The sequence below is a fragment of the Genypterus blacodes genome, unplaced genomic scaffold (genome assembly GCF_046128005.1).
Source record: "Genypterus blacodes isolate CSIRO-AG114 ecotype Tasmania unplaced genomic scaffold, CSIRO-AGI_Gbla_v1 ptg000033l_1, whole genome shotgun sequence".
NCBI classification, from domain to species: Eukaryota; Metazoa; Chordata; class Actinopteri; order Ophidiiformes; family Ophidiidae; genus Genypterus; species Genypterus blacodes.
In genome coordinates, this window is record NW_027466846.1 from 450,455 (window position 1) to 474,104 (window position 23,650).

At 41.9% G+C, this 23,650-nt stretch overlaps 4 protein-coding genes and 1 long non-coding RNA gene across 5 annotated transcripts in view; 3 read left to right on the forward strand and 2 right to left on the reverse strand.

Annotated features, from left to right (window-relative positions):
- pacc1 (proton activated chloride channel 1) overlaps positions 1-23,650 on the reverse strand; it is a 183,485-nt gene that overhangs the window by 65,289 nt on the left and 94,546 nt on the right. The window lies entirely within an intron of this gene.
- LOC142995616 (ubiquitin-conjugating enzyme E2 D2-like) lies at positions 945-6,550 on the forward strand. The gene is made up of 7 exons (XM_076146744.1): positions 945-1,370; positions 2,544-2,607; positions 3,075-3,106; positions 3,260-3,337; positions 3,572-3,677; positions 4,065-4,158; positions 5,532-6,550. Exons 1-7 carry the CDS (start codon positions 1,347-1,349, stop codon positions 5,575-5,577), a joined length of 444 nt encoding a protein of 147 aa, XP_076002859.1. The 5' UTR covers positions 945-1,346; the 3' UTR covers positions 5,578-6,550.
- On the forward strand, positions 7,687-13,991 carry manba (mannosidase, beta A, lysosomal). The gene is made up of 17 exons (XM_076146745.1): positions 7,687-7,991; positions 8,195-8,289; positions 8,378-8,483; positions 8,561-8,734; positions 9,016-9,139; positions 9,601-9,770; positions 9,870-9,980; positions 10,272-10,423; positions 10,595-10,712; positions 10,818-10,904; positions 11,104-11,271; positions 11,353-11,571; positions 11,691-11,855; positions 12,179-12,323; positions 12,505-12,647; positions 12,802-13,059; positions 13,210-13,991. The coding sequence occupies exons 1-17, from the start codon at positions 7,791-7,793 to the stop codon at positions 13,432-13,434; spliced, it is 2,661 nt and encodes an 886-aa protein (XP_076002860.1). The 5' UTR covers positions 7,687-7,790; the 3' UTR covers positions 13,435-13,991.
- Positions 14,391-15,902, reverse strand: LOC142995621 (uncharacterized). Its single transcript, XR_012961535.1, has 2 exons — positions 15,811-15,902; positions 14,391-15,035 (listed from the first exon to the last, which is right to left on the reverse strand). It is a non-coding gene; the product is annotated as an uncharacterized LOC142995621 (long non-coding RNA).
- On the forward strand, positions 15,032-22,792 carry slc39a8 (solute carrier family 39 member 8). The gene is made up of 8 exons (XM_076146748.1): positions 15,032-15,329; positions 15,883-16,042; positions 18,652-18,821; positions 18,966-19,088; positions 19,637-19,798; positions 21,078-21,285; positions 21,772-21,956; positions 22,126-22,792. Exons 1-8 carry the CDS (start codon positions 15,105-15,107, stop codon positions 22,270-22,272), a joined length of 1,380 nt encoding a protein of 459 aa, XP_076002863.1. The 5' UTR covers positions 15,032-15,104; the 3' UTR covers positions 22,273-22,792.

Consider the following 23,650-nt stretch of genomic DNA (forward strand, 5'->3'; position numbering starts at 1 on the left):
GCTGTGAACACTTTTTTTTTTTTTTTTTACTGTAGTCTCCATATTAATAAATCATGACACAGTGCACAATATGTTGTCTTGTTGAGTCAAATGTATTTTTACAATGAGAAGATAAAACTAGATGTATTCCTCTGTTGTCAGATAGATCAGTAACATCTGTGAGAAAATCAATAATTTTGAGTAAGCCATAAAGTTAAGTATTCATTCCAATCCATGTAGATGTGCGTTGATTCTTGTGAAATTTACAAAAAACATTCAGAAGTTGTACAGAATAATAGTGAAAATTAAATGGTATTATATACTGCATCATGAAAATATGATTCTAGCAAAAAAAAGAAAAGTTAATAAATAAAGAGTAAAATTATCATCTAAATGTAAATTTAAATCAAACTGAACTAGCTTTTTGAAAAGTACAAAACATTAGACTCTGGAAGTGTTACTTAAAAAAAGAATTAAAAAAATGTACATGTCCTAACGTGTTTGTTAAGGATTACAGTGGCACTCACCGTCAATCCACTTCCTGAGTTAAGTCTAACAAATACGACGAGACAACATAACTTTCCTTTTAATGTTTCATTAGAGAACGCTACATTAAACCATCAATCGCACGTTCAAAACACAATAAAGCTCCAGAGAAAACCAAAACTACTCGAGTCAACAACAGTGACGACACCAAACTAACGAAGTTACAACATTGACTCACCAAAACTAACAAAAGTTACAACATTGACGTCACATTTATACATCGCTTAGTTATTGTAGACTAATACGAAGCTTAGGAACTTCAATGAAATCATCGGTAGCAATATTAAATAGTTTAGAACTGAATGATTCCTAATGATCTCGCTCATGTTGGGCTCTTACGCATGTGTGTGAAGCAGGCTGTAACCAATCTGCCATCATCATCTGTCACACAGCGGACCGCCTACATGTCATAAAGCCTCAAATACACACAGGCTGCCGCTAGTTGGCTAAACGACACCGACCGAAACCAAGGGAAGAGCTTTTGTTGTCCGCGTTCCTTCAGTTGATTCTCGTATTTTTTAACCTACTCCTAATAATATCAACAATACGATCAAAACTATAAGAAAAGTGAAGTTTATCGAGGTAACATCGGGCCGCCGGGCGAAAATAAGCTGAATAAGGAAGGTAGCTAGCATTGCTAGCAAATCCGCGCATACGTAGTTTTAGCTTGCTAGCCGCTTGCTAACAGCGCTAGCTCGTGAAGGAAGGCCTCCGGAGTTGACCCCAGCGTCGAATATTGAACAGATATCGTGCCATCCTGGCATAACAAATTTCTCCTCATCGCCTGGATCAGAAATTAAAGAAGAGTACGTCGAAAGAGGATGGCAATGAAAAGGATTAACAAGGTAAGATGGCTAAATTAGCTTAGCCTCGCACAATCTAACGCCAGCCCTGTCTGCTTTGTCGTTATCTTAAACGTCAAGCAGCGTACATCGATGTGTCCGTGTATCGTTCGCTTTGCTGGGCACTGTGATAGTCTGACAGCAGTTTCTATATTTCTAACACTTTATTCAACCCTTTACCAACCTTATGGAGCTAACATTGACAATTTCACTTTCAGTCTTTTCCTGGTCGTAGCTTTACGACATAAAAAGGCCGCATTTATTGCTCAATACTTCAGCTTTACATAAACACTTCGGTATAATCACTCGGGTTATAGACACGGAGGTCTTCACATGAGCGTCGTAAATCTTACACGGCTTTGGTTTATTTCTCTTTCTGTATAACTTTGAGTTAACGCTCGTGTTTTTGTGATGACCTGGATCGTTCTGGTGTTACTAGAACATGAGTCATGTTCACTGCCACTGTAGTGTGAGCAGTCAGACCGGTCTTCCTGATAAACGTCTGTGGTATGTTTTATTTGTTCTGAGCTCGCATGGGGCTCCATAGCTTGTGTTGTGGCACATGGGGGCTGATCCAAATGGAAGGCAGCAGTTGAGGGTCGAGTTTGACGTCTGTGCCTTTCACTTCTTCACCCCGCTGTTTACTAGAAACCTACGAGGAAAATCCCTAAACGTGCCTGGGAACTGGTTAGTGACACAGAGGCCCCGGCCCAGGGCGTTGGCCCCCACCTTGCTCTCTAAAATAGCAGAAGAGCTAAAAATAAACAGTTGAGGCAGAGGTGGCTGCTCAGTCTCGTCTTGCGGGCTTGACGACAAGGTGCTCCCCCCTGTACCTAGCGACTTACTCTGGAGCCATGGCTGAACCCGGGAGAGGCCAGGCGGAAGAGAGGCACTGTCACTTTGACTGAGAGCTTTAGAAGTGAAACCAGTTTAGGGTTGGATACAAACAATGTTGGAATAGTGCGTTGCTGTTCCATGGTCAAGTCTGAAAACCTGGAGACTATTTTTCTATTCGGCATATTGAACTTCCTTCTAGTCCCTTTGTCTGTGTCTTAGTAAATAAAGGTTACTTACCACAATACTTCCTGTTGGCATCTGAACCTGTGCACTTTGATTTTTCAGATTGTGTCATTCGTAGCCTAATTGCTTGTTGTTCCCAAACCTCTTCCCTTCCAGGAGCTTCGTGACCTGGGTCGTGACCCGCCAGCACAGTGCTCAGCTGGCCCAGTGGGCGAAGACAGTAAGTGTCCGCACTCTGCTTCCACAGTTTAGTTTTAAAAAGTAAGCCACACACCATTTTGGAGGAAGACAGAAAGCTCTGCCTGCTCTGAAGTGTAATTTGACAAAGTTCTAACGGGTTGTGGCATGTTTTGTAAGACTGGCTGGTACCCTAACAGGCTGGAGAAGCATGCTTAGTCGAGTCAGTGCAGTGTCAACACTGACGCCATAGAACTGGAACAGTCATTGTTAGGGAAAAATGTCTCTGTCACGTCATGTAAACGTGGAGGTAAGACTAATTTCCCATAACATTTAATCTCGTCCGTCCCAAAAAAGCACTTCATCTTGTGAGTAAGGCTATTCTGCATTTTTAGATGGAACTGGCAACACCGACATGTTGGCTTTAAATGTGGTTCCTGTCAGTCGACATCCGCTGTGTGCGTTTTCAGTTGAGGTTTCTAACGCTCACCTTCTCTCCCCTCTCTGCAGTGTTTCACTGGCAAGCCACAATCATGGGACCTGTAAGTAGATCCTTTTATGACACAATTGTTAGCGCTCTTCCAAAAAGGCTTGGTGGCAACGGCACGTTAAGATTGTGTTACTTGCTGCTGTAAATGTACGTCTGTAGGATAAAGTTGGAATCTGACTGTCACGTTTGCCAATGTCTGTTTCAGAGTGACAGTCCATACCAGGGAGGAGTTTTCTTCTTGACAATTCATTTTCCAACAGACTACCCTTTCAAGCCCCCCAAGGTAAGACGGCTCGCTCTCACTTGAAGTTAGATTTTCAACGACTTGGCTTCCTCCTGTTCAGCCAGCATGCTTTTCCCGACACAGGTCTGAACGCTGTGCCCGTGTTTATGCCGTGACGCTGGTATTTGCGTAGCAGTAAACAGCCATACTTCCTTGTGTGACGCAATTAGAAACGGCGTGACTGTGCATTTCCTCCTCACAGATGTTTTTTTCTTCTTCTTCCTTCCCCCCCAGGTTGCATTTACAACAAGAATTTACCACCCAAATATTAACAGTAATGGCAGTATTTGTCTGGACATTCTCAGATCACAGTGGTCTCCAGCACTCACTATTTCTAAAGGTACGTGTCCGCACAAATACTTACCACCGCCGCGTAGCTGCTTTTTCAATGCCTTGACGGTTTCAACATTCCTGTCATTGTAGTTTTGCATAACTGTAATTCAAGGGTACAGGTTTGAGAATGAACACGGCACACGCCTCACCGGGCAAAATAAAATGTAATAAGTAGGCTGGTGCCTTTATTATATACGATAGATATATTTATTCCGGCCTGTTAAACAAGATTTTGAATTGATAAGATTGGGCTTTGGTCAAACTACTACTTGTATATTTTTTGCGTGTGTGTGTGTGATGACATTGTGACATGAGACACACTTGACTGTTTGACAGGAAATGGCAGCAAGCCCCTAAAGTGCAGCATTCTTAACATTTATTCTTTTCCCTACAGTTCTTCTCTCCATTTGCTCACTGCTATGTGATCCAAACCCCGACGACCCACTGGTGCCTGAAATTGCACGAATTTACAAATCAGATACTCAGAAGTAAGTACACAGTTGTATTTAACCACCCCGCTCTTAAAAAAAAAAAAAAAAAAAAAAAGATGAGATCACAATTTCTCCCTCCATAAAGGAACCGCAAGCCCCGTTAGTTCATAGTCCACACACACGCGTCCGCAACCTGTTCAACCTTCATAAAAACCAGTTTCATAAGACTGCAGATTGATTTATTGGAAGTATCGCCTGACTCTAGCGTGTTAACCTAGTTTCACTTTTGTCAGGTACAATAAACTAGCTCAGGAGTGGACGGCGAAGTATGCCATGCTCTAGGGTAAGGCCAAGAGCCACCGCTGCATCTTGGCTGTGCTATGGAGTGTTGACTTGTGTTTGCGATGCCCCGGTTATCATTGGCCTAATCGGAGGCACTTGTTTCCCCCACCACTCCGATGTCTTGATGCCGTTTTTTGAAAGCTGTAAGTTGTGAGCTTTTGGATCCATTCACCCAAATGTGTGGCTGCGTTGTGGGATTTCTGTCTTTCTTTAATTTTTTTTTTTAATACATGGATACTTGAGCTATACTAATCTGGCTACATTTATGTGTGCAGAGTTAATAAGTGTCTGTGGATCATAGTTGCGCTCGGGCCTGTTGATGTGCACCTTGATTTTGCCCCGTACAGTCTTTTGCATGAATAAGCAAGTTAACTGTGTAAACCAGAGACCTGTGCCGTTCCATCCACAACTAAAAACAATCAGGCGTAGTGGTTTACAACTAATTTGGTGAGAGAAATGAGATTGCAATATTTGCAGGGGCAGCAACATCTACTGCTCCTCTCCCCTGTTTTTGTTCCGTTTACCAAGCCTGAGTTCTCTCGTGTAGCAGAAATGGAACGTTAAAAAAAAGAGTAAGCGAGGCCAAGTTTTCAGCCTCTGTCGTAAAAATGACTTGAAGGCACAGAGCGGTTCTCTGGATCGCCAGCAAATTTGAAGCTGAATGGTTGGCAGAAGCCCACGTTGCTCTGCAGTCGGTGAGCGAGTGGAGCGCTCTGCATGTAAATGTAGCCACCTTCTAACCAGCATGACCGTATTTTCATCCTGCTGGATAAACCGGTCCCACTTGTTGCTTTGTTGTCTCGGATTCAAGGGAAACTATGCCGCTGCGCCAAAGGATTCCACCATCCCCTCATCCCAACAGATCATTTATATACCAGGTTTCCATTATTTAATGCATACGCTGATATTTATGAGGATACTAACTTAGCTTGCCCCTGTTTCATAAAGTATTTTGCAAGTGTTGCATGTTATAAGTTACCGTGATGCTAAGGTTGAACCTGTTGCCCGACAAGTTGGACTAGACCTTGTATGCACGAACGCTGGAGTCTTTCTAAGTGGCGTCTTTTTCCTTCTCTCCTTCTGTGCAGATACAGCAGAACGGCAAAAGAATGGACACAGAAATACGCAATGTGATGTCACTTGGGAAGCTGGTGGGAAACGTCGCTGGCTCCACCTTAAAATTCCAGGATTCTGTTTTCATTTTCTTTTTTCTTTTTTGTTAATCGGATCATTTTACTCCCCTTTTCCACCTGCGCGCTCATAAGAAGATAGTGTTTTATTGTTTGGACATGCGCCAGTTAAGAATTTTAGCTCCCGTTTCACTCTGGAGTTTAATCACCATAGTTCCGAACACTTGGTATGAGCATGCAGCAGTATGACAGTCAGAGTGATATTTTTCTTCCTAAAACTGGCGCTGGTCATTCCTGTACACACACTTGACGGGCCTCGGCTCCATGATGGTCCAGCTGGCCGAGAGCGACTGTTAGAACAAGTTTGCCTCCTCCCAAATTGGACCTGAAATTAATCAAATCTGTAATCTGCCAGTCTAAATTGGGACGCGAAATGGCAAAATACTACCTGTCTAAAAAACAAAAAAAAAAAAAGATTATATGTACGAGCAAGTGGTTGAAATCTGTGGAAAACCCAGTTCTTGTATTTGCTTTCGGCACCATAATATACCGTTCTGACCTCAGAACCTGTTGCCTGAGGGTAAAACTTGGGTTTGCTTTTTTTTTTTTTAATTCCACAAACAAGTGTGTGTACAGAGGAGCACATCGTTCTGTATCAATGTGAAGGAAACAAATATAAGAACTTAAATGTTGTATTTTATGCATGTTGATAAAGGTAGGCTATTATATCTGATGTTTCTGCAAATTCAAACGGATTGTTAAGACTTAAGCAGTTGGAAAATTGGGTTTCCCTCAAATGCTTTATATCTTTTTCATTACTTAGAAGCCAGTAGATGAGCAACTTAGTTTTTATGCCCACTCAAACACTGTCTTCTTGTAGCCCTAAAAAATATTGATGCAAAGCTAATGGTTGATAATGAACATGTGGCTCTGTTTCTTTTAGTTTTCCATTCAATAAAGTTACTTAAACCATTCAAGATCTAGTGTTTTTTTTGTTGTTTTTGATTTAATTTGGTCTTGGATATATAAATATATATATAAATATATAAATTGATTTGTGTCAAAGTTGTTAGTTGAAGGCTGAACTGTCTGTATGATGGAACCCATTTGCCATGAGGCACATTTGTACATCTTTTTGTGTCATGCTTGTAAATCTATTTGACAAAACATTTGCAATTTTTAAATGTGTCTGGAAAATGAGGAAAGGGGGTTTTAAGCTGTCAATGTAAAGCCTTTTGAGGTCAAAAAGCCAGGATTTCCAAAATAAAGTATGGCACTTACAACAACAACCTCAAGTTAAGTGTAAATGATTGACTTCATGGATATTGTTCACTTACAATCGCATACCAATGAGAATATTGAGCTGAATCTATGGTAATGAAGAAGAAATTGAGGCTGGTGTCCGTACAGACAACTGCAAAGTATGCGGAACATTATTCGTTTCACACAATACGAACATTACAGAACCAAATCGTCCTTTGTTGTCGGAGATCCAGTTTATGGTAGAATAAACGGAACAGACATATCAACTATTCCAACTTTTCGCATCATTTTACATAGCTGCTGCTTTTAATTAAATGGTAAACATCGATTGGCTTTCTATATCCATCATATATCGGTGTGATCTACTTTAATGTTAGGATAAATGATTAAAATACTCTTGAATTTGTATAGCAGGCGCAATTATTAGTGGCTACGCCATTTGGGTGGGTCTAAGACGTGGCTAACCAAAATGCAGAGCTATCACTGCTTTAATTACACCTTACATTTTTTGATGACAGATAAAATGTTGCTAGCACCAAAAGAAATTGAGTCAACATGATTTGACGGCGAAGAAAACAACTCCAGCTGCGGTACTTCCGTGTTTATCTCACCGCTGAGCTGAACTGCTGAGGAGGTTACAGCCGTAGTCTCGTGGGATCTGAGCCAATCTCGCGGGTCTTTCTGTAAAGGTTTAAGTCCCTTTTATTTTCAGTCGTGGCAATTGTGTTATTATATACATCAATACAATATTTAGTCAAAAAATATTAATTTAATATATTGAAACAGAATAGACATTACAAATCCAAATGCGTAAAATCCTTAGATCACCTGACTGCCATTGGTCCGTTTGGTCACATGACAAGTGTACGCTGGTTCAGGAAATAACAACAAAGATGAAAATAACTACATTTTTGCACTAAACCCGTAACTAGCAATGACTGCTTCGCAGCACAAATGATGACTCTGTCCGGAGATTATGTTTTTTGCTCGCTGTGTGTCGTCTTTTTTGCCGGGTATTCTGCAAAAACCGAAGGGCAACAAACTCTGAGTCTGAACGGCAAATGGAGACTTTCAAACTCCAATGGGTCTCTGTCTCTCCCTGCACTTGTTCCTGGCTGTGTTCATTCAGCTTTACAGCAGCAGGGATACATCCAGGTTTGTTCATATTCATAAGGCTTTGACTTGCTATCTCATCTCAGTGTCTACTTATTCTGAATAGTCATTGTTTACAAGAGAGAATATGAGTGTTGTTGTGTGTTCTTGCACATCAACTATATTCATTCTGGCTTAGGCCAAGTTCCCAGGGTAACCAAGGTTCTGTGATTGTGCATACAAAATGTTCTTCTCCTTTTTTGCAGGACCCATATTTCAGGTTCAATGATGTCTCTTATCGGTGGATTGCTCTGGACAATTGGACATACACCACAACGTTCACTGTGTCTACTCAGATAAGGTTAATATTAGGATTTAGAATCCTTACATCAAAGAGTGTGATGAGCCTGATGCGTTCTGAGTCAACTGCCTGTTTTGTGCATCAACAGGTCCAAAAAGAAGGTGCATCTGGTCTTTGACGGGGTGGATACTGTAGCATCAGCTTGGCTCAATGGAGTCATTGTGGGCAAGACGGACAACATGTTCCGCAGATATGTATGTTCTGTAGAAAACGAGTAATTCACACCTTCAACAACGTAACTTACATGCCTGTGTTCTCTCTGTTTTTGTAGGATTTCCCTGTCAAAGACTTGTTGGAGGACGGGGAGAATGTGCTGAAAGTTCACTTCATGTCACCTGTTCTTTATGCGTCTGAACGGAGAAAAGCACATTCTACCTACACGGTTCCTCCTGAATGTCCTCCAGATGTTCAGAAAGGGGAATGTCACGTCAATTTCATTAGAAAGGTGCAAATATCATACTAAAGTTTGATTATTGAGATTGGAATTTGGACTGTGGAATCCAGATAATGTGCTCCTAGAAAGCAGAGATTATGATAGTATTTTCTTTGTCAAAAAACAATGACCTCATAAATTATTAACTCTAATTAACTACTCATGTTCGCTTGTAGTGTCCTACCACAGCACTGTAGATATAAATGAGTTCATCTTGCCTAACTCAACCACATTTACATTAGAATTTTGGATGTTGTGCCGAGGTAAATTAATGCAGTCATGTCTTGCTGTAGGAGCAAAGTTCATTCAGTTGGGACTGGGGACCTTCGTTCCCCACCATGGGCTTGTGGAAGGAGGTTTATCTGGAGGCGTTCGATGTCCTGCAGCTCATCCAGGTCTCTTGTGTTCCTCTCTACAGTATGTCTCATTTAGAGCTCACCAAAACTCACTCACATCCTTGTTAATGACCATTTACAAGCTTTAAGTGATCAAAAACATCACGAATGCTGTTTTGAATGTAGAGACAGTCAGACGCATAATGAGAATATAAAAAACAGAACTAGTTCTCCTTTGAAAGTATGAAACTCTTTCTGTTTATTGTAATAAGGGCGCAAGAAGCAATAGTGGAAGAACTGTAAGCCGCCTTGATCACCTGACTCTTTTATTTCCTTGTTGGATGCCTGTTGCCTGATTAGGTGCCAAGGCTAAACCTGTGATTACCTGACATATCAGGAAGGAATTTTCCATCATCCTTTGATTGCTTTATTGTTTATGTTTTATCTCTTTCTCTGTCGCTATGTTGACCGGTTTGCTGCTGACAACAGTATCTCAGCACGGTTGACGAGTGTCTTTCTCTCTTTTTTGTCGTCCTTGTATAGACGTGAGCCTCTCTGTGTGGGACGTGCAGGTGGAGCTGCTTGTTGACGCGGTTCAGGCGATTACAGGAAATGTTGCAATCTTCATACCTGAGCTGCTGGCAGGTCAAGATTTCCAGGCAGAGTTCGCACAAGGAACGACCAAGAACACTTTCATTTTACACGTCAACACGGTACTTTCCTCTTGTCCAAATCTATTCCTTATCCGGCCTGCTTGAAAACAAACACAGCGATGTCTTTTTGAGTCCTGAGTTTTTTGTCTTTATTTCCAGACTAATCAGGTCAAATTGTGGTGGCCGAGCGGACACGGTGACCAACCGTCTTACCGCCTCACTGTCACAGGCTTTCAGGATGGATTTCTAATCCTCAGTGTAGAGTCCAAGGTCAGAGGTCACTGCCTATTAACACTTACATCTAGCTGACATTTTTAACCAGAACTGTGTACAATAAATGAAGCTATAGAAACAGATCCTTCAGTATTCTGGGTTTCCTTGTATGAAAGTTCAAACATTCTCCTAATTGAACCAACGTCATAATACTCACTATTATTTTTGTTGTGTCATTTATCTGTTGATGTTGTTTTATACCCTCATAGTAAAGTAGAATTAGATTCTTAGTGTATTACTTATTTTCATTGTATCAAGTGCTGATGGCGATCTGATCTGTACCTGCAGGTGTACTTTCGGACGGTTGAACTTATCCAGGAGCCCATCGTCGGATCTCCAGGCCTGAGCTTCTATTTCCGGATCAACGGGAAGCCCGTTTTCCTCAAAGGCTCCAACTGGATCCCAGCACACTCGTTCCAGGACCAAGTCACCCCCGCTGTGTAAGGGCTTCTTCGATCTCCAATGGTGCTGATAAATAGTTCAATCCTTACTATACATAAACATCATTGGAGCTCTTTCCTCATATGTGTCTGTGTGCAGATCCTGAGGAAAATCACATGTTTGGCAAATGCTGACACTGAACGCTTTGTGTGTGTGTGTGTGTCGTGAAGCTTAAGGAACCTATTGCAGTCAGCTGTGGACGCTAACATGAACGTCCTGAGGGTCTGGGGAGGAGGCGTTTACGAACAGGATCTGTTTTACGACATCTGTGATGAGATGGGGGTGATGGTAACTGAAACGTCTGATGTTAAATCTGTACCAGTTCTACCACAAGTTTCCAGCATTTGTCTCGGAATTTGAATTGACTGGTGAATTCATAAAATGTGTCTTTAGGTGTGGCAGGATTTTATGTTTGCCTGCGCCATGTATCCCACTGAGGATGACTTCATAAGGACGGTGAGAGAGGAAGTCGTCCAACAGGTAAGAACGCATTTTGTTTGATGAAGTTGAGAGGACTTACTGTACATAAGCACAGCAAAGAACTTCTAACCAAAGTATTAAGATTCTAAGTTAACCAAAGAAGAATAAACAATTTTCCAGTCTATTGTGACATCTTGTATTTTTGCATTTGCGTTATTGCAGTAAATGTGCAGAGTTGTGTCCGATGTTGATCCGTCAGGTTCAGCGTCTGAAGTCTCACCCCTCCGTAGCGGTTTGGAGTGGCAACAATGAGAACGAGGCTGCCTTGGCCGACAACTGGTTCAACATCCCAGCATCCCAGAGACCAAAGTACCTGAAAGACTACGTGACGCTCTACGTGGACACCATAAAAGGGATTGTCCAACAGGTAAGTAACCAAATGTGTCATCGAACAAAACCCAGCAGCCAGAAATGTCTCGGATCTGACCGAGTCCGTCGTTTCCTTCAGGAGGACCCGAGTCGCCCGTTTCTTGTCTCCAGTCCGACAAACGGGGTGAAATCGGAGGAGGAGGGTTGGGTGGCGACAAACCCCTATGATCCTCACTATGGAGACACACATTTCTACAGCTACGTCTCTGATTGCTGGGACTGGCGGACCTTCCCCCGAACCAGATTCGCCTCTGAATACGGCTTCCAGTCCTGGCCCTCCTTCTCCACTCTGAAGCCGGTAATTGAATTAGACTTCCTACGAATATTTAGTCATTTATGAAGAACTCCCGACAAACAATCCCTGGTTACATTGTATAAGGTGTATTTTCCCTCCTTTCTGGTTCCGTGATGTCGCAGGTTTCCGTTTCTGAGGACTGGAGCTTCAGCAGCGATTTCTCTTCTCACCGTCAGCACCACGACAACGGGAACAACCAGATGCTCCTTCAGGCTGCTTTGCACTTCCACCTACCGAACTCCACAGATCCCCTTAAAAGATTTACACACACTCTTTACCTCACGCAGGTAAAACAAACAAACCAGCTTTTAGCCAAATCTGGCAAATTCTACCTATGGAGTGCATGAATGTAATTTGTGTAAAGGCTCTAATGCACAATTATTATTAATCAGTACATAATTAATTCTAAAATAGGAGGCTGGCCTGTTTTTGTCTCAGAAACACAACACTTCAAATGTTCTAACCCAGTTCTTGTCCTCTCTCTCTTTCTTTCTCTCTCGCTCTCTCTCTCTCTCTCTCTCTCTCTCTCTCTCTCCTCCCTTCAAGTTGACAGTTTCATGAGTTTAATAACATTTTATGTATCATATTTAAGATTTCATTGGGTTTCTAGGTCATGCAGGCACAGTGTGTGAAGAGTCAGAGCGAATTTTACCGGCGTAGTCAAAGTGAGGTCATTGAAGGCAAAGGTCACACCATGGGCGCTCTCTACTGGCAGCTCAATGATATTTGGCAGGGCCCTTCCTGGTCGTCTATAGGTCAGTGCACTCAACCAAATATAAAGCTCATTTACAACCTCAACTCTCACACAGTTTTCATCTTTCTAACCTTTGCATCCAACACCTGTATTAGTATGATTGTTATTATTGTTATAATCAGTGCATGTTCAAAGTTACAGTAGAGGAGAATAACAATGCTGTCCTTCTTTTCTGTCTGCAGAGTTTGGTGGGAAATGGAAAATGTTGCATTATTTTGCGCAGGATTTTTTTGCCGACGTGCTTCCGGTCAGCTTTGAGGATGACGGCGCGCTCTTCATCTACGCTGTCTCAGATCTGAGTCACAGCCTGAACGTCAGGGCAGTGGTATGTTTGTAACTGTAAACTGCTGTTAATAAAGGCAGGTATGAACTTAAAATGCATTTAAATAGTAAAAGAAAACAAGCTAATGACATAGCACCATCTTCAAGGCCAGTTTCAGCCTGAAACATTAACTGCAGCCTTTATTTGTGTCCCTCAGGTATCTGTGTATTTATGGAGCAAGCTGGATCCAGTGTGTACTCTGATGTCGGAGTTGCTTCTCGTGCCTGGAGGTGGCGCTGTGCCCATGTTCAAGCAGACAGTAGTCTCCCTGCTGGCCGGATGCGAGCCCTGCACCCGTCTCACCTGCCTTCTCACCTTTCATCTGGAGGATGACAGCGGCCAGCAGGGGCCCACCAACCATCACTTCCTCTGTTCACCCAAAGACGCTCGAGGACTCACAAGACCCAACATCACAGTAAGACACCACAGTCAAAAAGAGGTTCATTATTACACACATTCAAAGAAACGCTCCAGATAATGGATCAAAGCTGTATCATAGCTATCTTCATCATTCATTGGACAGCACATTTTCTTGTTATTAACTCAAGTGTGTCGCTCCCTGCAGGCTGAGGTGCAGGAGGGTCAGTTGGGATTCACTGTTACCCTCCACTCCGCCTCTGTTGCTCCTTTCGTTTGGCTCGACATGGGAGATGTACCCGGGCGGTTCAGCTCCAACGGCTTCCTGATGGTTTCCAGGAACAGGACGGTTACTTTTACCGCTTGGCGACCTGTCAGCGCCACAGAACTCTCCAGATCCCTCACAGTCACATCTTTAACAGACGTGTACTAATCCGGGCTTCACATTGAGTTGTATCAAGATGGAGAGATAACAGACTTGTTTCGGAAAGCCCATCAGCTTCCAAGTGAGACCGGAGCTCTCTTGAGGAAGATACTGTCGGCTTTTGTTATTGGAAATCAGTACTCAACTCTGGATTGAAATGTGTGAACAACACAATTTTGTGCCAGTTTTCTTGCCAAAGGAGGAAAAAATATGTAGTTATTTTTATCAGGGCTAAATTATCCTCCAACATTTGTCGATTCAGCTCTGAGCCGCAGGGTGACACATTGTACTTATGTACTTGTCCAGCAGCACTGGTATACATTACACGTAGGATTTATTTACAAAAGCAGGATCAAATGAACCAAGAATAACCTCCAAAAGGAAGAACATTCATTCATTTTTCAGTAAAGTCTCCATATCCCTGTATCAGTCATATACGTATTTCAGTAGGATGGTTCTTTCAGCACAGATGACCTAACCTGACATGACCAGCGACTCTGTATTTTGCACTAAATATGATTGCGTTGCACATTTAGATAATAAACAGTATAGTACACTTGAACAAATTGCGACTATGGAAGTATTTATTATTACTAGTTAGTAATTTAGATACCATGGTATATATACTGCAATCTAAAATCACTGCCTGTACCATGGACCATATCTTTATGAAGTTTAAAATGTATTATAAGATTAACAAAGTTTGTATTTAGTGCATGGTTGTTTATGAATTGAAGTAGATCACACAGGGGTGCTTAGTTTAAAGGTATCAAAACCTCTGTGGAAAAAATACTTTGTTACAAGTTAAAGCCCTGACTTAACGTTTGTACTCAAGTAAAACTAAAGCAGTTCTTCGGTAAGTAAAGGGGCAATAGTTAAGAAGTGTTAAGTGCCGCTATTGCATGGCTGTTTCCATCCATTGTTTCCGGAGACGGGTGGAAATGATCACTTATGATGAGATAAGATAAGATAAAAAAAGATAAAACTTAATTATCCCGAAGGAAATTGCCGTGCAACAGTCGCAGTACAGTGGAGATTATACACCATTATTAAATTTATACACCATTGCCTGCCAGTAGGGGGCGACAAAAACACAAAGACGACGCGCGTGCTTAAGTGTTTTGGAATTTTTTTAAAACTCCGTCCAGCTGTTTCATTAATGAACGCGCGAACAAGCAACGTTAATATTACACTCAATGACACGTCATGACCGCTTCACTATTCAATACAGCTCCCACACACGCGCGAAACACACGTTATGTCCGCGCGCGTGTGCGTGTGTTTGTGAGAGCACGTTGCATACCAAGTGAGAAAGTCACAAAAGAAAGCATTGAAACAGACTGAGGCTGCATGCGGTCGGTCACCTCCATTTTACATTTTTACAACGTCCGGCGTTTGTGAGCGGATCCAGACTGATCTTTGAACCTGATCCGCCTCAGATAGTCCTGATAGATTATTGAGGGCACATCACAGGAGCGCTGCGCCCGTAAGAGACCTCTCCCAGGCTGCATATAAAGCGCAAACCACAGGGGAAACCACGAGTCCTGCACCGCGTCTGCCATGGATCTGGACTGTGTGGTGAAAAACTCCAGGGATCTTTGAGTTGAATGCTGTTATAAGAGCAGAAGGAACAGATTTATTAGAAAATAACGCTCAAAACAAGCACTTATTTTTCCATCATGGCAGCGATGTGTTATTTGAGATGTTTGACCGCATGTGCGTTGTTTGTTATTGCACAGTCGCAAAGTATAGGTCTGGATGAAAGTGCCTTTCTTGAGAATATTTTACATTTTTATGGTGAAAACTCGTCCATTTCAACGGAGCATTTGGAGAATTTGCTGCTGTTAATCTCAGCCAGGAGATCTCATTCAATAACGGAGGAAAACCCACTGGAAACGCAAGAGGTGAGTGGGAAACAGTATAGTTATGTTAGCCGTAGATAAGAAAAACAAACTTTATTTTATGATGGACTGTATCATTTGTTCACACATTATGTAGTAATAAATGCATTCAATATTGATTACAATATTGATACTGATTGAATGAATCTCATTATCTTACTTACATTCATTTGTTTCCTACATGTGAACTCATAATATAACAATATAACAAAATTCACTATACACAACAACAAAACTACACACAATGCAACCAAGCATTAAAACACAAAAAGCAGGAGAAACATTCACACCACATATAAGCATATTAGATATTGGAAGTAATGCACAATACAACAAATGTATACAACAAGCATGCCTGGAACAGATTGAATCAACTTAATCTTGACATGTGGCGTCCCTATGTACATCCATTTATACAAGCTTCATGACTATGCCAATTTCAGAACTAAACAATTATTGCATGATCAGCCACTTTACACAGTACCTTTATATTCTGATGAATGTCTTCACTCATAACAAAAGCTTTCATATGTATGGACTTCTCTCTGCCCTTCAGTGTCCCTCAGTGGGTCAGATCTTGTCCCACTATGGGCTCAGTAATGTCAGTCAGCTGACTGTGGAACATCTGGGGAAGATCTGCCCTGCTGTGTTGACCCAGGTGCTGCTGCCCTCCTGCCCCTACACCGCCCCCACCTCTGTGCATGTTGACTACTCTGGTGAGTTGCTTCATCCTAATGTTACATGTCTCCCACTTTATTTGTCGAGACCCCTGCAATGCAAATATTTCACAGTTCAAGGGGTCTGTTGGTCTGAATTGGCTTCGGCAAAGCTTTCATCCCCACTCACAGAAACACATTAGCGTATTAGACAGGGTGTGGTGGCACCTCACCTGGCAAACAGCATTTGTCACACACACATGACAAGAGCGGAACAACTTTCTTTAAATGTATCATTCAAGAACATAAATATACAAAGTCCAATCTCCTTTTGTCAAAAAACTGTGTTGCTTCCAATGTTTACAATTCCAAGGTTGCTAATCAACAAGTATCAGGTTGTAGTGACTTCGGCAATTTTCAACTTCAAACAGTCACTGCTAGATGTCCTCACTGGACACGCGTCTCTTGAAGTTAAAGCCACAGTGAAAGGTCCAATGTTCAAAAGTATCAACCCGTGTTTGTACGTTTTTGGGTTTGGTAGAATGAAGCATTTGATTGGTGGATACAGGAAAGCATGCAAGCAAACAAGATAAAAGTCACAACCCCAAAAATGGTTTCTATACTGAAATGATGATTAACTAAATGGGTAGCCAATATCCAAAGATTAATAACACAATCACAATTGATGCAGCATAATCAGTTCAATAAACTTCAGCTCCCGGCTTCCATAAACTGAGATATGGCTCCTACATAACTGGTTCCTTATAGCACCTGCAGACAGCAGGCTATGGTTACTACTGTAATGAAGTCTGCTTGAGCTGCGGGCATATCTTGTTGATGGGCGATGTTGTCACTTGGCTTGTTGTCACTTGGCTTGTCAGCCATCTTCAGCCTTTTGCAAGTAACACACTCATGGATCACCTTCCTTGCCAAAGAGTTTGCACATGGAATCCAATACTTTGGAGTTTGGTGACATGGTGGTCATTTGTCAGGATGTTTTTGGTCCTCATGCATCCTCATTTCCCTCAAATGCCTCCTGACTCTTAAAATATCATGCTCAAGAACTGGATCCAACTTGAGTATAGAACTGTTCTTGTTCACATTCTTATTTCTTAAGATTGACAGAACTGCAAAACGCGACCCCATCCAATCCAAGATTAAGTTTGTACAATTTCTGCAGGATGTGTTTTGCTGAGGTGTGAGAAATCTAAGTAGGTCATACACAGAACCGACCATGGACAGAATTCCTGGCCTTGTGCATGTTTGTTTCTTGATGTACATGAATGTTTTGTCCACACCATTGATGCACAGGGCTCTTTCAACAGGCAAGTCTCCTATGTCCAGGTCAAGATTCTTCACTTCCTTTGCTCTTTCAATTTCTAGAATAGAAAACCGTTAGTTTGCTTGTTGCTGATCCACTTAGTCATATTGAAACCTCCAGCTGCACAAACTGCTTTCAGTTAAGTGCAGTGGCCTCACTTTCTGTGTCTACAGATTTTAGCAGATCAACATAGAAGTTGTTCCCAATCCTAATCACTTCAGTGGAGAAGCTTTATTTGTGGTCTACAGCCGTTGAGTGATGTTGCCATCTGACCACCAAAAGAAAAGCAGAGAATCAACCTTGAGTGCAACCTTCATTTGATAGAATTTTTGCAACTTCTTTGCATCAGCCATCATAGCTACTTCTCTAGACCAAAGCGAATCGGGCTGTTTGTGAGGTCGGGGCCTTGAATGAGTTAATTGTTGGTTTTTGGATTTCCCTTGATAAGATGTAGAACATTCAAAGTTTACCTGTAAATGTGAGGTGATACATGGTGCAAGAGAAAGGACCAATGTTCAGCAATGTCAACTAGCAATTGTACCTTTGTAACTTTGATAGAATGAAGCAGTTGGCAGGCAGGCAGGCAAGCAGCATTCAAGGGATTTAATGCATGTGTTGTATAGTGTGTAGAGTATAAAAATAGCGAGCAGTGTTCTAGGGCTTAAACAAAGACAAAATAAAGCATGAAGTAGTAAAGTGTTCCTTTGTCTGTCAGCTGATCTTCCTCCAGCAAACATCTGCTGTGCAACATCCAAACGCACCGAAATGTCCCAGATCAACCCACTGAGGTGATGATCCTCCTCAGCACTGTTTAATTTGCACAGACTTGTTGTGCCTCATGCATGCTGGTTCCTCCACTGGCCTCACGGAACTGAACTCCTCTTTTAAAAATAAATAGTGCTGCATCTTTTGTTGAGATAATACATCTGTTTGGTTACTCTGTCTTGACTGATGTATCAAAATATACAGTAAAAAGTCATCAGAAATACTCTGGTGAACAACATCTGTCCCATCTTGAAGTTCCTTTGAATACCCGACTGCTCAAATTATGGAAAATATGTTTCCATCAAACAGCAGTGAGTTAGTTGATTTCACAAGACACACATTGTCAAAATTAAGGAAGTGTGTTGAGTTGTTGTGTTGAGCGGTGTTGGAAAAAGGGCTGACTTCCCATTTGACCTCCTGAAACAATGTGCAGAATCACCACAGCAGTAAGGATGTAGCCTAATGATGTCATCAAACCCAGAGTAAGAGTAAACTGTAAGGTCAGAACTTAGGTAATAGGATTGTAGCGTCAACTACTGAATGATAATGGTGTCGTAACTGTCCATCGTTTCTTCCTCGACAGTGTGGGGATACGGGTTCCTGGCAGTCACTGTGATAAACTTGTCATCTCTGCTCGGTCTCCTGTTGATCCCATTCACCAAAAAGCCATATTTCCCCAAAGTCCTGACCTACTTCATCGGTCTGGCCATCGGGACGCTCTTCACCAACGCTGTGCTTCAGCTCATACCAGAGGTTCGTAAGAGATGGGGGGGGGAACGGGTATGAAGGTCACAAAATTCATTTACAATATGTTGTAGACGTTTTACGAGCCTCCACGAAACTGAGATTTGGATCAGGTTTCATATAGAGATTTTTTGTTTTTGCATGATTCCACAGGCTTTGGGTTTCGATCCCAAAGTGGATAACTACGTGCACAATGCAGTTGGAATATTTGGCGGTTTTTATCTCCTTTTCTTCACGGAGAAGATTCTGAGGATCTTGCTGCGGATGGATCACGAGGTGAGATAACAGTGCAGTTAATGAGTTCATAAGGTACTAATTCATTTATTTATGTCAGGGTAATGCATCATCAGTCACTTTATTATTATATAACTGCCCGTGAACAGCCCTGATTTATTGGCTAATTCGGCTCCTGATCACTGATTACTGTAATGGCACTTCAATCAAAGTAGCTGCTCATGATTTAATCCATTGCTATATCAAACAGGTATTGTAAACGATATCAACAATAAAAATATCAACAATAATAATATCAATACCTTTAGAGGATATTATTTTGGAGAAGTTTATGAAATAAAAGAATTTGCCTTAATGATCAAAAATCAACATTAATTTCAATACAATCAACATTCAATTCCGTTAGCACGTATTACTGATTTAAAGAAACTTTTAAGACCCTGAATACAAATTTAAATAAAAATAACAAATTGGAACCTTGTTGATTTGAGTATATTTTCCCTCCATCCATCAGCCATCAGACTTCTTGTAGTCTGCTGATCTTCCGCTCGTTTGATTCCTCTGTCTGTCTGTCTCCCCTTCCTCTGTAGCACGGACACAGTCACTTCGCTCCCGCAGAGCAGCCGCAAGAAAACGCCCTGCAGAACGGCGAAGCGGTGCAGAAGAACTCCATGATTTCGACCGGCATCAACACCATCGCTGCAGACATGAACAACCCGGCTGCAGGGCCTCCGCACATAGAGGAGCCTCAGGTATGGGTCAGGACACTCTCCTCCCATGAAACAGTTGAATATAGCGAGTAAAGCAAACAGTACTTGTCATATTTGATTTGATTCATTTTTCAACGAATTAACACCGTTTCTTTGGTAATCCTCATCATCTAGCATCAGGCTTCTAATGCCACCTTTCCAGTTACATAAAGTCTTCCACTTTTCCCAAAATGGCTGTTCAGAGAGCTTGGAGAAACAAAGGATAAAGCTATAGGAGTTTCGGCGACAGAGTGGAGTCTACCTCCAGAAATGAGCAGAAATTGTGAAGCAGGAATCTGTTATCAACAGAAGTCTCATGTTGATAACTTAAGTGCCTCGAATTACATGAAATTTGTAGCCCTGGCCTTGTTCTACCCTTAAGTCACCTATATGGGATGTACAGTACAACGCCACCGGGATAATGTACAGACTTCAGCTCCTATAGCTCCTGATATAAAGAACGTCCCTGTGTACTCACTGTCTTTATGATCAGTGTCTCCAGATAGGCCGGTAGAAACAGTGACTGCTGTTGAAATCTAATCAGCCACGAGTGAGTGAGTAATTGGGTTCATGATACAGTTTTGCTGTCCTACATGTTGCACAATCTCACATTCTTGGCAAGCTTTCAATCACCTATTGATAACTGCATTTGTGCCTGTGTCATACGAGTACATGTTGACGTAACTCTCAGATTAAACAAGCTTAGATATTTTTGTATTCATCTAATAGTCTGGCTTTGCCCTAATTAGGCTTGTTACTGTTAATCTTTAACAGTCACATTCTGGCTTGGAGGGATCAAAACACTAAACAAACAGACGTGCTGGTTGTCACATTGGGCTCGAGGAAAGACACCGAGGCCACAGATTCTTCCCCCTCTGGTCAATGCTGGAATTGTACGGCTTTGAGGACAAAGAGTCCTTGTTTGGCTGATAAATGGGGCATTTTGTCACGGCAGAGTATTTCCAACCAAGACCCCAAAGCTCTGTTTAGGTCTGCCCCGTCTCAGGTTTTGTATTAAGAACACCCGTGCCATTATAATCGTAACTGAAGAGTCCTGCTTCAAATGCTGCACGTCCATTTAGGAGAAACACATTTCCTGAGCCTCATTATTCTGTATCTGTTACACTTTCTTAACTGGGACACGGTTTGTGGTTTGAAGTTCATAGTTAAGACGAAAAACGAAGTACAATATCTTAACAGATGACTGACTCCATATACTGTTTGCCATTGTTTGCATAATCCCTTTAATACGACTCTAACTACTACTGGCTCACTCTCACAGGACGGCGGGGACTCTGGGATGATGTGCCATTGGCTGCGTGGACGTCACATCAGCAGCATCAAGACAGTGGCGTGGATGATCACTTTGAGCGACGCCGTGCACAACTTCATCGATGGCCTGGCTATCGGCGCCTCATTTACAGTGTCCGTACTGGCCGGGTTCAGCACGTCCACTGCCATCGTATGCGAGGAGTTCCCACACGAGCTGGGTGAGAGATTAGCAGCAGCAAATAAATCAGTAGTTTAAGTATGGCAGCTCAACTCACTTACTGACCTCTACTGGTAAGAAGCATCATTTGATATCATGATTGCCTAGGCCCTAGGATTACCATAACACATGGCTTTGGACTAACAGCAAATGATGTAAGCTGGACAAAGACTCTTAATAGTCACGACACCAGCATCATGTCTATCAACATCACACTCGATATCATGCAATTACACTGACCACCTTGACATTTTAAGTTAAATTCCTCCTGCATCTTTGGCAGTGGTGTGTTCAATAGGAAGGTGTTGATGCTGAAATCTGAACTGGAGCGATTCAAAAGGAGATATTTCTCTACTGGGCTCGGAATTATTCAGTCAGCCATCATATTTTAAATCCAAAGAGGACAAGTGCAACACAAACAAACTGGTTGTCTTTCTTATGACATGACCTTGTTTTCATCTTCACCTTTCACCTTCGCCTTCTCCAGGTGACTTTGTGATCCTGCTGAATGCTGGTATGACTGTACCACAAGCCATCTTCTTCAACCTGATGTCTGCAGTGTCGTGTTACTTTGGCCTCATCTTCGGCATCCTGCTCGGCAGCAGCTTTGCCCCAAACGTCATCTTTGCTGTGGCCGGTGGCATGTTCCTCTATATTGCACTAGCAGACATGGTGAGTCAGGTTTATTTCACCTCAAGGGAACAGTAGAACAAACCCATTCATGCAGTACTTACCACTGGTACATTTTCACTTCCTCTGAATTTGACGAAAACAATGAGATCAGTGTGTTTGCTGTGAAAGGTTGTGACATCGATTGATATCTGATTGTTTTTCATTTCAGTTTCCAGAGATGGACAAAATAGCAAGGCAACAACGCCGAACTTCCACCAAGATCGTCTTCTTCCTGATCCAGAATGCCGGACTGCTCACTGGATTTACTATCATACTGCTGATCACCCTCTTTGCCGGGAATATCAACCTGGGCTAGAGCCAAGAAGACTGGGAAAAACAGACAATAGTCACAAGCTGCTTCCATTTCTGCTCACAGCTCAGATGAGCTGAGCAGGAAAGTGAATGTAAACTGAACCTTTCTTCCAACAAAACCAAATCTTTCAAGAGAAATTGTTGTTTTATACCTTTTGACTATCAGTGTAGTGGAAAGTTTACGTCAACAAAGGGAAAATCTTTACAATCATTTGTTGTGCAGATTATCTAGCAAAATCTGTATTAAGGGTGCAATAAATTATTTTTCAGTTTCCATATATTGTTAAATGCCTTTACGTTTATTTTGGCTCATTAATGCTGCAGTGTAGATTATTAACAGGTATTTGTCTTGGCTGTTGTGGCATCAGTTGTTGACGTCATGAAACCGGCAGGTCCGATGTCACTGTTGAAGTCCTAAAGGCCAAAACCGAACATAAATCAACTACACTCACAACAGATTTTGTTAAAATGTTTCTAACATGTGTTTTTTGTAAATACATTTCTCTTAGGAATTATTTATTGTACGTTGACTGTTTCTGTCAAAGGAGTGACAGTGACGGTATGAATTGTACAATCCAACAAAGGGCACCACAAAGACCAAAGAGTTCCGGAAACAAGACAATAGTTGTGAACTAAATTTATATTTACATTTAAAATGATGTACTTATGTTCTTAACGTGCCCTTTTTGTTTGTGTAACCTGCAGATCTATTTTAAATTTATCCAGTTTTCTCTAAATTTTATTGTCTTTGACTACAAACGTCTTTGCTTTTACATTTGTAAATTAACTTGAAGCACTTTCGCCTGGTGTTTTTGATCAACTTGTTATACAGAGTAGTAATTTGTAAAATGCCTGTAAATGTAATTTTCATGTCACCTTATTGTTCCAGTTTTACTTTCAAAAGTAAACACTCGAAAAATCAAGCATGTGTAATAAAATAACAATTCTAAGGGAAGGTTCCTCCCCAGGCTCGGAGTTCAACAGCTGTACTATACATCAGTTCAAGCAGACCAAAACACAGTATAGCAAGTTCCCCGGAGGAGGGGTTGGGGTGGGTGGGTGGGTTGTTGTGAGAGGTGGAGGTGGGGGTGATTGGAGGTCTGGAGGACACCTGCAAGGTTATCTGCAAGACATTCCCAGCCGACCCTCATGACAGACCATGTGACAGCTTTTGGCCCTTCATCAGATGATCCAGTCTTCATCAGGTGAGGAGGTCAGGTGATCTGTTGACAGCTCAGGTCCTCTTTTCAGAACAACTCTTTCCCCCCCTAAACTTGTCTCACCCTTAACACTCCACCCCACACACCCCCACCATTAAATGTGACCTTTGGTGCTCCAAAAGAGAGATTTGAACAGCCAAGTGGGCAATAGGAACCACAGGT

Excerpts from the sequence above, each read along its gene's own strand:
- LOC142995616 (XM_076146744.1), top strand. The coding sequence starts at position 1,347 with ATGGCAATGAAAAGGATTAACAAG. Across the intron at positions 1,371-2,543 it reads CAATGAAAAGGATTAACAAG|GAGCTTCGTGACCTGGGTCG; the intron begins GTAAGATGGCTA and ends CTTCCCTTCCAG. Across the intron at positions 2,608-3,074 it reads TGGCCCAGTGGGCGAAGACA|TGTTTCACTGGCAAGCCACA; the intron begins GTAAGTGTCCGC and ends CCCTCTCTGCAG.
- manba (XM_076146745.1), top strand. The coding sequence starts at position 7,791 with ATGATGACTCTGTCCGGAGATTATGTTTTTTGCTCGCTGTGTGTCGTC. Across the intron at positions 9,140-9,600 it reads CTCTTGTGTTCCTCTCTACA|ACGTGAGCCTCTCTGTGTGG; the intron begins GTATGTCTCATT and ends GTCCTTGTATAG. Across the intron at positions 10,905-11,103 it reads GAGAGGAAGTCGTCCAACAG|GTTCAGCGTCTGAAGTCTCA; the intron begins GTAAGAACGCAT and ends TTGATCCGTCAG.
- slc39a8 (XM_076146748.1), top strand. The coding sequence starts at position 15,105 with ATGGCAGCGATGTGTTATTTGAGATGTTTGACCGCATGTGCGTTGTTT. Across the intron at positions 18,822-18,965 it reads TGCTTCAGCTCATACCAGAG|GCTTTGGGTTTCGATCCCAA; the intron begins GTTCGTAAGAGA and ends ATGATTCCACAG. Across the intron at positions 21,286-21,771 it reads GGAGTTCCCACACGAGCTGG|GTGACTTTGTGATCCTGCTG; the intron begins GTGAGAGATTAG and ends CGCCTTCTCCAG.